Source organism: Suricata suricatta, chromosome 9 (assembly GCF_006229205.1).
Source record: "Suricata suricatta isolate VVHF042 chromosome 9, meerkat_22Aug2017_6uvM2_HiC, whole genome shotgun sequence".
NCBI classification, from domain to species: domain Eukaryota; kingdom Metazoa; phylum Chordata; class Mammalia; order Carnivora; family Herpestidae; genus Suricata; species Suricata suricatta.
In genome coordinates, this window is record NC_043708.1 from 10,683,038 (window position 1) to 10,695,811 (window position 12,774).

General features: G+C 57.4%; 1 protein-coding gene across 1 annotated transcript in view; it reads right to left on the reverse strand.

Moving 5' to 3' along the window:
• Positions 1 to 3,332: 3,332 nt before the first annotated feature.
• Positions 3,333 to 12,774, reverse strand: part of RIN3 (Ras and Rab interactor 3) — a 120,191-nt gene continuing 110,749 nt past the window's right edge. The window contains exons 9-10 of the mRNA XM_029952417.1: positions 7,968 to 8,131; positions 3,333 to 4,998 (exon numbers count right to left, since the gene is read on the reverse strand). Coding sequence (XP_029808277.1) covers positions 4,678 to 4,998; positions 7,968 to 8,131 — 485 coding nt within the window. The 3' untranslated portion in view covers positions 3,333 to 4,677. The remainder of the gene's footprint in view (positions 4,999 to 7,967; positions 8,132 to 12,774) is intronic.

The following is a 12,774-nucleotide window of genomic DNA, read 5'->3' on the forward strand; positions in this document are numbered from 1 at the left end:
CCCCCCCCCCCCCCCCCCGTTTGGGTTCACCTGTGCCCTATAGACCATAGAATACCTGCGTGTAGATTTGGAAAAGGCATCTCTTCTGGGTGGACATGGTCCCTGTCCAAGGAGTAGCCAATCTCGGAGCCCAGACTGGATTTGAATCCACTTAATCACCTCAGTCGTGCAACCTTGGCAGAGAATGGCCTCCCTGCCCATATATGCAAGCCCTCAATCATTTACCTTTTCAAAAAGATCTGAGCCTTCCCTTCCCTTTCCCCGCCCAGGAGCTTGTGTGGTTCCTGCAACAAGCCTGGGAAATTGGGATATAAACGCTCATTTTAAGGGAAGAGAGAGGCACCTGGGTGGCTCAGTCAGTTAAGCATCTGAGTTCGGCTTAGCTCATGATCTTGTGGTTTGTACGTTCGAGCCCTGTGTCTGCGTCTGTGCTGACAGCTCAGAGCCTGGAACGGGCTTTGGATTCTGTGTCTTCCTCTTGCTCTGCCCCTCCAGGGCTTGCGCTCTGTCTGTATCTCTCAAAAGTAAATAAACAATTAAAAAAAAAAAAAAAGAGCAGGGAGATGGAGGCAGCGAGTTCCGGGACTTGCTGAGGGCTCCCAGCTGGACTGGGGCCCAGGTCTCCTGGCTGCTGCCAAGGCCCTTCCCGCCCCACGACTCAACAGGTTTTTATGACTTTGAACTCAAACAGATGTCGAAGTTTCCTTTTGGCTTAGGGTTTCGTGGGCTGTTTATTCCTGGAAAGCCTTCCTCAGAAAAGAACGTTTCCCGGCAAATCGCGTGACAGCTGGGGAAGAGGGGAAGCCACCGCTGTGAGCTGGCACTTTCTGCGAATGGGGGGGGCCTGGTTCCTGCCACAGCTGCTCCCCACTTTCCCCGGAGGACGCTGCCCGCCAGGAGGCAGCCCCGGGCCCAGAACCCAGGCCACCCGAGGGCTTACACAGCGGGTTGCAGCTGCCAACGTGTGCCGTGCCTCCCGGACATGGCCGTGGCCTCAGCTGAGTGGGATGCACAGGACTCGGGCAGGCGTGTCTGTAGCGGGGACAGGCGAGTGCCTGCTGCAGCTGGACAGCTCTCCCTGCCTGTCCTCCCTCTCAGGGCCTCTGCTCGCCTCTGCCCACCTCTCCCGGAGGCCTGTCCCCTGTCCCTCCGGCAGAAACTGGGCAGATGTGCCACATGAAGGTGTTGGGAGGCCATCATGGGCCAGGTGTCTTCAGGGCCTGTTTGAGGCCTCTCTAAATGGGCAGGACTTTGTACCCAGCTGTCACTGGTGGGCCTGGGAGACGGAGGGGCAGCAGGGCCAGGGTCTCTGCAGAGAGCCAGTGGCCTCTCTCCCCTCCCCCACCCCCCTTGCTGGCCCCAGGCGCAGCCTCAGGCCAAAGGCCAGTAAAAGCAGAAGGAAAACGGAGCCAGCCTTCTAAGGGGAGAGAGGACGAATGCCAGGGAGGAGACAGATGAGCCCCTGTCACATGTCACATTCTTTGTCCCTGTCACCTTTGGACACACACACACACACACACACACACACACACACGGATGCACAGCTCTGGACTCCTGACCCCTTGCTCGGGGCCAGCCTTGTGACACTCACCAAGGCTGACTGCCTCAGGCAAGTTTCCCGGGACCAGAGCAAGGGGTGGCCGACTGGTTTTCTACCAACAGGTCACTTGTGATGGGTCAGGAAAAAGAGCCTTAGATTTTGGGGTAGGGCAGCCCTGAGTTCAAACCTCACTTTGGCCTCTAACTGGCTGCATCACCCTGTTATGAGCTGAATCGTGTCCCCCAAAGTTCCTGTGCTGAAGGCCTAACCCCGAGTGTCTCAGAATGTGACTGTATTTGGAGACAGGGCCTTTAAAGAGGGGATTAAGGTTGGGGCACCTGGATGGCTCCGTCAGTTGAGCGTCTGACTTTGGCTCAGGTCACTATCTCCTGGTTCGTGAGTTCGAGCTCTCTTCGAACTCACTGTGGTCAGCCCGTCAGCGCAGAACCCACTTTAGATCCTGTTCCCCTCTTTCTGCCCCTCCCCTGCTTGTGCCTTCCCAAAATATAAACAAATATTGAAAAAAAAGAGGGCATTAATGTTATATGAGGTCAGTAGGGTGGGGTCCTAATCTAATAGGACTGGGGTCCTTCTAGAAAGAGACAGTAAGGGTACTTATGCAGAGAGAAAAGAGGCCACGTGAGGACACAGCGAGAGGCAGACCTGTTAGCCCAGGAGTCCCCGATCCTACTGACCCCTCCATCTCAGCCTCCAGCCCCCAGAGCTGTGAGCGGAGAAATGCGTGGTTCACACCACCCAGTCTGTGGCACTTTGCACGGCAGCCCCGCAGACTCAGACACCCCCTTCTTTGAGCCTCTATGTCGTCATCTGCAACTGCCTCTTTGAGGGGCTGATTTGCAGATTAAATAAAATAATGCAGGAGAATTGCTAACCGGTGCCGGTGCCCCCAGAGGGCTCAGCGTGTGAGAGGCCTGGTGTGACAGCTCTGGGTCAGCCTGCTCACCTGTACCAGTCCTTCTGCATCTCCCTGTGGGCAGAGACATCCAGACAACTGGGGGTCCGGGCCGCCCCACCCCTCCTGCCTTCTGGCCTCTCCTGGGTGCATCCTGGGATTGAACTGCGGATAGTGGGCCCTGCACATGCGCCCGTGCGTGCGCACGCACACACACACACACACACACACACACACACACACACACTGATCTTACAGCGGCCCCAGCAGCCCAGTTCTCTGGTTGCTTCTGCCCACTTCCTGGGAGCTGGACATAAGACCCAATCCACCCTCTGAATCCCAAACCTGCCCCACGTTGGGCCTGCACTATGGCAAGAGGGTGCTTGGGTAGATGGTCCCCTCTGACTTTCCCCAACTGCCTAGGCCTTGTAGGAGGCGGCGGGCACTTATCTTCCAGCTGGGGGCACAAGGCTGCGTAGCAAGCTCAGCTCAGGGCTGTGGGGAGCACTGGAAGGCCAGGAAGGGGGCAGTGTCTGCATCGTGTAGTGGGGGGAGGGGGGGAGAGAGGGAGGGCAGCCTGGGACCTTGGCTGGCTACCCGCAGTCTCTGGATATTTACCCATCTACACTCACCCCCAGCTAAGGGCCTCCTGAAGCAATCCGTGCATCCCACACAGGCTGGCCGGGAGCCCGAGCCCAGCGGCGGCTTGCAGACTGGCTGGATGAGCCGGTCGATGCCTGGGGGTTTACTCCAGGTGAGTCAAGCCATCCTTCCCTGGGCACACTGCCCATCGCCATTCCCCCTGGGGCTCCATTCGAACTCTGTTTTGTTCTCTGCTGTTTCCCAGGGCCTAGAAGAGTGCTGACATTTAACAGGCACTCAACATACGGATTTTTAATCAATGTTGAGGACACAGATGTGAATGGTCCGACTCTGGAGCAAAAGCAGAAGTATCAACAGACAACAGCAATGTGAGATCTCGTGAGGACATGAGCCTAGGGGGCTGTGGAAATGTGTATAAGGACTATCTGGCTTAGGAAGTCAGAGAAGTCTTCGCAGAGGAGATGGGCTTTGAAGGATGAATAGGAGTTTGACTAATGACTCCAGGGAATGGTATTCCTGGGATATGAAGCAGAAGCAGGAAGGTGTGAGATCATTTTTGAAACGATAGAGGTGGGAACGATGGGAACCAAGGATGGGGTGGGGCAGCAACAGAGGAGCAGGCCGAGGGCCAGGCACGGGCCATGGCCACGGGAGCTGAGGGGGTGGGTAGTACACTGCAGGTTCTGCCAAAAGACACGGCCTTCGGGAGAAAGGGGGGGCGGTCTTCTGACCCCCGCCCGGGAGTTAGGCATTCACAGGGGCGTCTGGCTGGCTGAGCAGGGCTCAAGCCTCGTGAGGAAGAGAGGTGCCATTTTTAAAGGGCTTTTATTAAATTCTCCCCACACGTGACTCAGCCGCATTGCCCTGGCCCTGGGGAGAGCCTGCTGGGGAAAGGCCCCGCCAGTGTCCCCTGGGGCGGAAGCTGAGCTTGTCCTGGCAGACGGCAAGCCGGCCTCTGCTTGGTGGATCCGGTGTTTGGCTGGCTGCTTCCAAAGGGACTTGGAAACTGCAGGGAGGGTCACCGTGGGCACTGGTGGCTGAGGGCCGGGTCCGGTGCAGGGATGGGGGGCTGGTCCCCTCAACACACCCTGAGAAATGCTCCTGAGATGCGGGGGGGGGGGGGGGTCCAAAACCTCCCAGCTCCATCCTGGGGGCGCGCGCGGTGGACAGCTGTGGCCAGGCCGCTCTGCCCAGGACAGCCCTGGGGAAAGTCAGCCCTTCCCAGAAGAGACTGAGGACTGGGGGGGCCTGGGGGGCTGGGGTGGAGTAGAAGGACCCCCCTGAAGGGCTATGAGAGGCCAGGGCGCCCGGCTTGGGCTCTGTTTGCTGCAGCTGGCCAGGGAGTCCTCTCTCTCTCCCAGCCTCAGTTTCCCTTCCTGGCTAACGAAGAACTTGGCGTCTCAGCGCTCCTCCTAGGATCTTCACAGTCGTTCTGCGGTGCTGGCCTCCGCACGCTCAGTATGCTGCAAAGTGTGACAGGTGGGTGTCCCATCCACGTGGGGAGTGCGTGTGTTCATTTAGGGGGTTGGTGAGCGAGCGGGAGCCCAGTCCGCCCGCTTCTCCGCCGCCGGCCAGTCTTGGAAGGCTGCCCCTGGAGGGGCCGAGGTGGGGGTCCCCCGCCTCACAGGAAGTTGGGCTCCCGCACCACGAGGCAGGGCGGGCCCCCGCCGCCCCCGCCGCCGTCCAGGGGCCGGTACACGAAGTGGAAGTCGCGCTTGGGCTCGCTCCGCAGCAGGTAGCCCTTGATGTGGTGCGGCAGCGCCTCGTCCGCCAGCTGGAAGCAGCGCCCGTCCACCAGCACGAAGAGCCGGTGGTCCTGGGGCTGCGGCACCCCGAATTTCTCCGCGCACTGAGCGCACAGCGCCTCGGCCAGCGTGTCGGCCCGCGATGCCAGCGTCCGCGACTGCTGCTCGGGCTCCAGGTACGACACGCAGATGAAGTCCTGCGGGGCGAGAGGGGGAGGGGACACGGAGGAGGCTCAAGTCACCGGCGGGGCCACCCGGTCGCACCCCCGCCCCGACGCTGGGGGCTTGCACAGGGCTGAGGAGCTGAGCGGCCTTGGCCAAGCCCATTGCCCTCTCTGGGCCCGAGCTTTCCTCTACACAGAGAGGGGACTGCCGGGGCGGTCGTGGGGTTGAACGTCGGGGCATCTGCGACTGACCGTGCTGTGTGACCTACACAAGGCAAGGTCCTCTCTCCAAGCCTCACCTCTCTAGGGGATGACGATTCTGGGGGAGACGGCTGGGGTCTCGGCAATGAGGAGCGAGCGCGCCCCCTGGTGGCCGCTCCGCGGGCTCATCCGTCACTCACCTCCTCAACAGTTCCTCCCGACGCTCCCCCTGCCTTCCCACCCCAGGCCCAAGGCTGGCGCACCGAGGCTGGCATAAATAAAATAGAATGTGCACACCCCCGGCCCAGCAGTCCACGGTGCAGCTGGGGCTACTAAGGCCTGCGAAACGGGTCAACCTTAAGGCTGGAAAAACCTGGGATTGCGGGGTTGGAGGCTCTCGGAGAGGGGTAGGAGGGGCGGGAGATGGGGGGGCTTAGTGAAAGGGGGAGGGGAGCTGGGCCTGAAGGCGGGTTTAGGACCGAGGGAGGAGGGGCACCGCACGAGCTGGGCGGGCAAGGTGAGGCGATGCCGGTGGGTCTGGGTATAGGAAGAGACGCACAAAGCTGAACAGCATCTACACCATCTTCCACCAGCCCCAGAGGGAGGACCAGGCGGTGGAAGGATGGGCCCTCGAGTTCCGGCCAGGCTTTGCATCTACTCCCACTCACTGTGTGACCTTGACCTCTCTGCGCCTTCATTTCCTCAACCATAAACTGGGGTGAGTCCAGTCCCTTACCCCTTGGCTGTGAGGAAGCGGACAAACTAGCTCAGCTCCTGGAAGAGTCCCTTTCCCCCCAACACCTTGAGGGCAGGCAGGAAGCCTGTGCGGGGCTGCCCCCTTGTGGAAGGATAGTAGCAGTACAGCTGTCTGACCAGGATGAAGAACATGAGGCGACCACCAAGGCCACCACCACTTAAGAGTGATTATAGGGGCACCTGGGTGGCTCAGTCTGTTAAGTATCCGACTTCGGCTCAGGTCATGATCTCACAGTCTGTGGGTTCAAGCCCGTGTCGGGCTCTGTGCTGATAGCTAGCTTAGAGCCTGGAGCCTGCTTCTGATTCTGTGTCTCCCTCTCTCTCTGCCCCTCCCCTGCTGGTGCTGTCTCTGTCTCTCTCTCTCTCAAAATAAAATACATTAAAAAAAAAGAGTGATTATAATTATGGTTACAGGGTGGTGAGTGCAGATGAGGCGCTGAGAGGAAGCGGAGGGTGGTGGCCTCCATGGACCCCGGAAACAGTGCCGGGGGGCTTCCTCCTCCCCCATCCAAGCCCCTCTCCTAAGCGTTACCTCCCTGGTGAGAGGCACTGCTGTTCTGCCTGGTTTAGCACTGGGAACCTACAACGTATAAACAAGAAGCAAGCAATGTCATGGCCCGACGTGGGCCAGGAGAGCCCGTGTTCCCAGAGGTGGTGGAGAGACGGCTGTCCCAGGAGGGGATGGGTGCAGTGGGGTGCTGGGGCCCGTCCCTACCAACATATGCTGGCTCATGCCCAGCTTGAGAAAGCCGACTGCGTGCATCTCTTTCTGGTTTCAAGTTCAGTGACCCAAGTTGGTAGATTGACATGGGCCATGGTGGGAGTATTCGCACCGTGGAAATCTACAGAAGCTAAAATCAGAGGTGCCTTTTTTTTCTCCCCAGAGAGCCAGTTACTAAATATTATCAAGACACCACTGATAAGAGAAGGGGGGACATCATCTTGGCAGCCTAGAACTTGTACTTGGGAGGCAGAGCTTCTCTGGTCCACCGAGTCCCAAAGAGGGGCATGGCCATATAGCAAGCTAGTACAGAGCTGGGTCCAGACCTCCAGCCCCTTTCCTCCCAAGCCTGGGCTCTGTCTGTTACAGAGGGGCCATCTTGAAAGCCGGGGGTGGAGTGCAGGTCCAGTGTGCTCCGGGTGCCAAGGGAGTGAGACTGTAGAGCTGCTTACAGCTCTGGATTGCTGCCTGGCTCCCTTTTGCACGTGTCCCCATCCCACTCTGTGCCAGACCCTGGGCTTAGGACCCCTCAGACATGTGAGTCACGGGCCCTCCCTTCCAGGGCAATGGCTCCACACATAGACGGTCACGACATGGAGTGACATATGCTGCAATGCGGGAAGCAGCAACGAGAAACAGGGACGAGGGCATCTAACCTGGGTCGTAAAGGGATGGGGGACAGGTGGGCGGTTGTTCAAAGGCTTCTCAGAGAAACTGAGGATATGGGCTGTGGCAGCAGGGAAGAAGGGGAGACAGACCAGCGTGGGCAGGGGCTGAGTGCCTGGTAGTTGAGCTCCGCTTGTTCGGGGACCTGGGGGCGGCTTGACTGGGCGCACCCTGGGGATGAGTGGGGTGATGAGCGTGTAGGAGGCAGGACTCTGGAGGCCACAGTTAGAGCACCGAGTGTGTCTGGAGAGAGGTGGGGAGCCGTGGTGGCTGGACTGGGGAACCAGGTGGGGCGCAGGGGCACCTTGGCAGCATTCGTCCAGGGACAAAAGGGGCAAGGCTGTGGATCGGCCCATGGGCTCCCCAAAGCGGGACTGGCAAGGCTATGCCCGCATCTCCAGCCACAGCAGGGCACTAGCAGCAGGACATGAGGTCATGGCAGGCGCTGAGGAGTGCTGGGTACAAGTCCCATTCCTCCCGTCCAGTCTTGTCCACTCGGCTACAACACCCATTGTGCCTGGCAATACTTTTCTAAAGCCTTGGCCCTCTGACCCGTCGGGGTCGGGCTCCCGAGCCGGAGGTGCCACGGGACTGGCGTCGGGGCGCAGTCCGGCCGCCCCCTGACCTCCCCCCCCCCCCGCCGGGTCCCAGGCATCACCTGCACCGAGGAGCGTGAGGCCCGGGCCTTGTTGAGCGTGCGCCGGCGCTCCCAGCGGTGGATGGAGTCCTGCACCTCCATGCTCAGCTGCCGGGTCACCGTGATCTTGTCGTAGTTCTTGATGTGCTCCAGGGCCCCATAGGTGGTGGTCAGGTAGTAGGAACCTGCGCAGACCAGGGTGTGGGGGCTGAGCCGGGACCCCTTTGTCCACTTCTCCAAGCTCCGCCCGCCGCCTCCGCCGCCTGGGGGCGCACCTGGAACACCCGCCCCTGCGGACCTGCAGCCCTGCCCTCACCCCTGCAAATCCACGCTTGTCCTGAAGTCCAGCGTTCCCCATTGCCCTCCCCGTCCCCGCTATCACACCCTGCTCAAAGACTGTCTTTGGCTCCCCTTCAGGTTGGAACTTATTTGTTTTTTAAATATTTATTCATTTTTGAGAGAGCGCGCGCATGCACACGCGCGCACGTGCGCCCCCCCCCAAGTGCCCCCTGAGCCCTGAGCTTATTTTTAAAATGAGTTTTTAATTTTCAAATGAGTTTTGGAATGTTTTAAAATTTAAAGGACACACAAGAAACTAATAATCGTGGATGTCTTTAGGGTGTATATAAAAAAATATACATATACACTTATGTATAGTGAGAGATCACATTTTTAGATATCACATATCTAAAACATAATTTTTTTGAAGATGTAGAAAAATTTTAGTTATGGTTATAGTTTTACACATCTTAAAGATTTAAGGTAAGTAAAAAATTCAAATTCTTCATATATCCATTCCTTTTTACTTCTCTTTGAGCAAGAGCTAGAGAGCACATGAGCCGGGAAGAGGGGCAGAGGGAGAGGGAGAGAGAATCCGAAGCAGGCTCCACATCCATCCTAAGCAGGGATGTGGGGCTCGATCCCACGACCCTGGGATCAAGGCCTGAGCTGAAACTAAGAGCTAGACACTCAACCAACAGAGCCCCTGGGGCACCCCTCCTAGGACTTCTTGCTTGAAGACAGGTACCAGCGCTGACTCTGATTCACACCATGATCAGTTACACTGTGAGTGATCTGCAGCCCCGAGCACCCCTGTTACAGTGGACGAAGCTGCCAACACATGCCCACAAATGCCACAGCCGGCTGGAAGCAGGGCACACCCCGGCTGGGGAGGCTGGGATATGAGTGTCAAAGCTAACCCAGAACTTAGGCTGGCATCACGTATCAGAGAAAAACCAATCAACCACTCTTGTGTTTCCATTTCCAGTTGAGCTTAAAGCCAGCTGGGCAGACTCCCTTCCCCGGGGCCCCCAGCCCTGGCTGTCCGGGGCGTCTAGCTCCTCTAGTCGGCGTGCCCCCAGGGCCCCGTCTCCCATCGTGATCGCGTCTCCCTGGCCAGTGCTGGAGGAGCCGAGTGCATGCACGGACTGACGGCCTTCAGTTTGGGAGTCAGAGAGCACAGCCCAGGTCTGTGCCGGTCAGCAGCTGGCCCTGGGATCTCCGGGAAGTTACTGTCCTCTCCACGCCTCCCTTTCCTCATTTACTTTTCCCAGAATGTTGTAAAAAGCAAGTGAGATGAATGCTGTCAAGTGCAGGGCTTAGTAAAATGTGAGTGATGCAGGTGGTTAGGTGACCCAAGGGAGGCAGATGCTCTAGAGTGTTCTCACCCTTTCCCAGCCAACTTCCCCTTGACTTGGGGCCATGCCATCAGTGCCTGCCAGGACCACTAGGTGGCAGGCAACCCCTCCCACCATGAGTTTGGGAGCTGGTTGGTTCCCTTTAGGGAGAGTGTTGTCCTTTGATGGAAAAAAACTCACTACCCCTATTAATATATTTGCACAAGGGCGCTGTGGTGGCTCCGTGGGTTAAGGGTCCAACTCCAGCTCAGGTCATGATCTCATGGTCCGTGAGTTCAAGCCCCGTGTTGGGCTCTGTGTTGACAGCTCAGAGCCTGGAGCCTGCTTGGATTCTAGGTCTCCCTCTCTCTCTGCCCCTCCCCTGCTCGCACTCTGTCATGGAGAGGGGCACTTGTGGGGAAGAGCACTGGGTGTTATATGGAAATCAACTTGGTAATAAACTATTTAATTAATAAAAAATAAAAAAATAAAAAAATGAATACATGTTAAAAAATTTAATTAAAAAAAAAAAAGATATTTGCACAGCCTGGCCAGCTGTCAGTGCAGAGGGGATGAGGGCAAAGATGACCAGGAGGGTCTTTCCGGAAGAGCTTTGGGTTTGGGGCTGGGTCCAGCCGGGTGCACGGCGGCTGGCTGGGTCTCCCGTCTGCCCTTATTTGCCCAGATTTGCGGAAGCTGCAGAGAGAGGCTAGAAAGAGGCCGGGATCCGATCAGCCCAATGTTCAGGCCCTCTCTCCTTCTTACAGGAAGTCTCTGATCTATCACGCCTGATAAGCCTGCGTCAAAGAAAGCAGGACCCAATCGCTGGTCTTTTTTTTACCAAATTAACAGCCTCGGAGCCAGCTGAAAGAACACGAAGGTCTCTAAGTGGATGCAATCAGACTTGCAGGCCTTTGGCTGAATGCAGGATGCAGGAGCACCGGGCAGTGTGAAACCCCCCATCTAGCCCAGCACGTGCGCTTCCCCAAGCTGGAGAAGTGAAGGGACTTGGCCAAGGTCTCCAGCCAATCGGAGGCAGAACCGGGACCGAAATCCAGCCTGCAAACCGCTCCTTTCACCACAGTGGCATTAGTTCTCCTCTGACGATGGGGGACTGAAGTTCTCAAGAGTGGGGACTCCCCGAGAGCCAGGCATCTCTGGGCTCCTCAGAGCACCAGGAGGAGGGCCTCTGCCACCCATCCCCTCCCTGCACAGGAGGGGCACTGGGGACATAGCACCCTGTGTGCCCCACCAGCCAGTTAGGACAGGACGCAAGGCTAGGAAACTCAGGAACACCAGCCCCCTGGCGCTCGTCCCTCTGCCCATAGGCCCAGATACTTGTAGATGGAGGTCTGCTGGCCGTCAGACTTGAAGTGTGGCAGCCTGGCCCAAGCTGGAGACCCTCACGTCACCTCACTACTGGAGGCGACACCTGTGAGGCCAGGCCTGCCCTGGGTGCCGGGACTTCCCACCTTGAATATCAGAGTAGGAATAGGCAGGTCTGTTGGTGTGCTGGGCACAATGTAAAGCTGGTCCTCCGGGCCTCGGAGCTGCACCGGCAGGGTCTGTCACCGCCCCCCGGGGGGGGCAAGGCTGCTAGGAGGGGCCGTGTACAGTGCATGGCAAGGCTGTGCCCTGCCCGCCTCTTTACTTCCAGCAAACACCTCAAGGATTCCTTAGAAATCTTCCCATGCGGGGGCACCTGGGTGGCTCCATCGGGTAAGCGTCTGACTTTGGCTCAGGATTCAGGGTTCAAGCCCCCCATGGGGCTCTGTGCTGACAGCTCAGAGCCTGGACCCTGCTTCAGATTCTGTGTCTCCCACTCTCTCTCTGCCCCTCCCCAGCTTGTGCTCACTCTCTCTCAAAAATAAAAAAAATAAACCTTAAAAAAAAAAAAAGGAATCTTCCCATGGGGCCATGGGGCCATGACTACGTATGTTTGAAAGAGGGCGGGCAGGGTGCAGGGCACTCAGGCAGCCTGGGGTCAGAAACGGTGAACTAAGACCTTTACGTATTTTCTGGTGCTTGTCTTGTCTCAAAAACACTTAACATAGCCCAGAATAGACCAGCATTCCTGCCTGAAGGACCTTGGCTTCCCTACCCAAACCCCAGGGAGCCTTCAGGAACAGGAAGAAGGATCCTAGGAGGTCATGGCAGGATGTGGTGGGGAGGGCAGGGTTGGAGCTAGTTCTTCAACAGGATTTTCCCTCGGTGGAAAATTTGAAAGATGGATAGGTGTGTGGGTGGGTGGATGGATGGATGAAAGAAAGGGTGGATGGATGCGTAGGTACATAGGTGTATGGGTAGATGGATGAACGGGCAGTGGGTAGATAGGTAGATGATGGATGGATGGGTGGGTGGGTAGACAACGGATGGATAGATGGAAAGATGGATGGATGGATAGATAGAGGGGTGGATGGAAGGACAGAAGGATGGATGGATGGATACATGGGTGGGTGGATGGGTAGATGATGGATGGATGGATAGATGGGTAGATAGATGGGTGGGTGGATGATGGGTGGGTGGATAGACAGATGGGTAGATGGGTGGACGATGGATGGATGGATGGATGGCTGCACTGGGCAGCAGGTAATCACTGCTTAAGGAAGCCTGGCTTCCACTCAATCCCTTCCCTCTGGAAGATGGGCTGTTACAACTGCAGAATTTTTTGAGAGAGAGACAGAGACAGAGAGAGAGAAACAACGCTCACACAAGTGCACACACACGTGAGCAGGGGAGGGGCAGAGGGAAATGGAGAAAGCGACTCTCAAGCAGGCTCCACGCCCAGAGTGGAGCCCGACACAGGGCTAACTACAGAAGTTTAACTAAAGAGGAGAAAAAATAGCTCCAGAGGTCCCAGGGCCCTTGTCAAAGTTATACATGACAGCAAACTTCAGGGCTTTACACGCTCCCCTGAGTTTCCAAGAACTCACAGAACCGGCCATGTCACACTGTCACCCCAGAGACCGACACATGCTAAAAATGCAAACAGATGTAAAGTGGACCCGCTTATCTCAAGAGCCACAAGGCCCAGAGGGGACACTCAGCCCCGAGAGTCTCACTTTGTCCTTTGGGGCTGATGTGTCAGAGCTGATCATCTGGACCCTCTGTGCCTGAAGGATTCTTGGTGAGGAGTGGGCAAGGCTCAGTGGGTGGGGGGAAGTGGCGGGAAGGAGGAAAGGGGAAGGGAAACTGAGCGTGGGGTGAGCAAA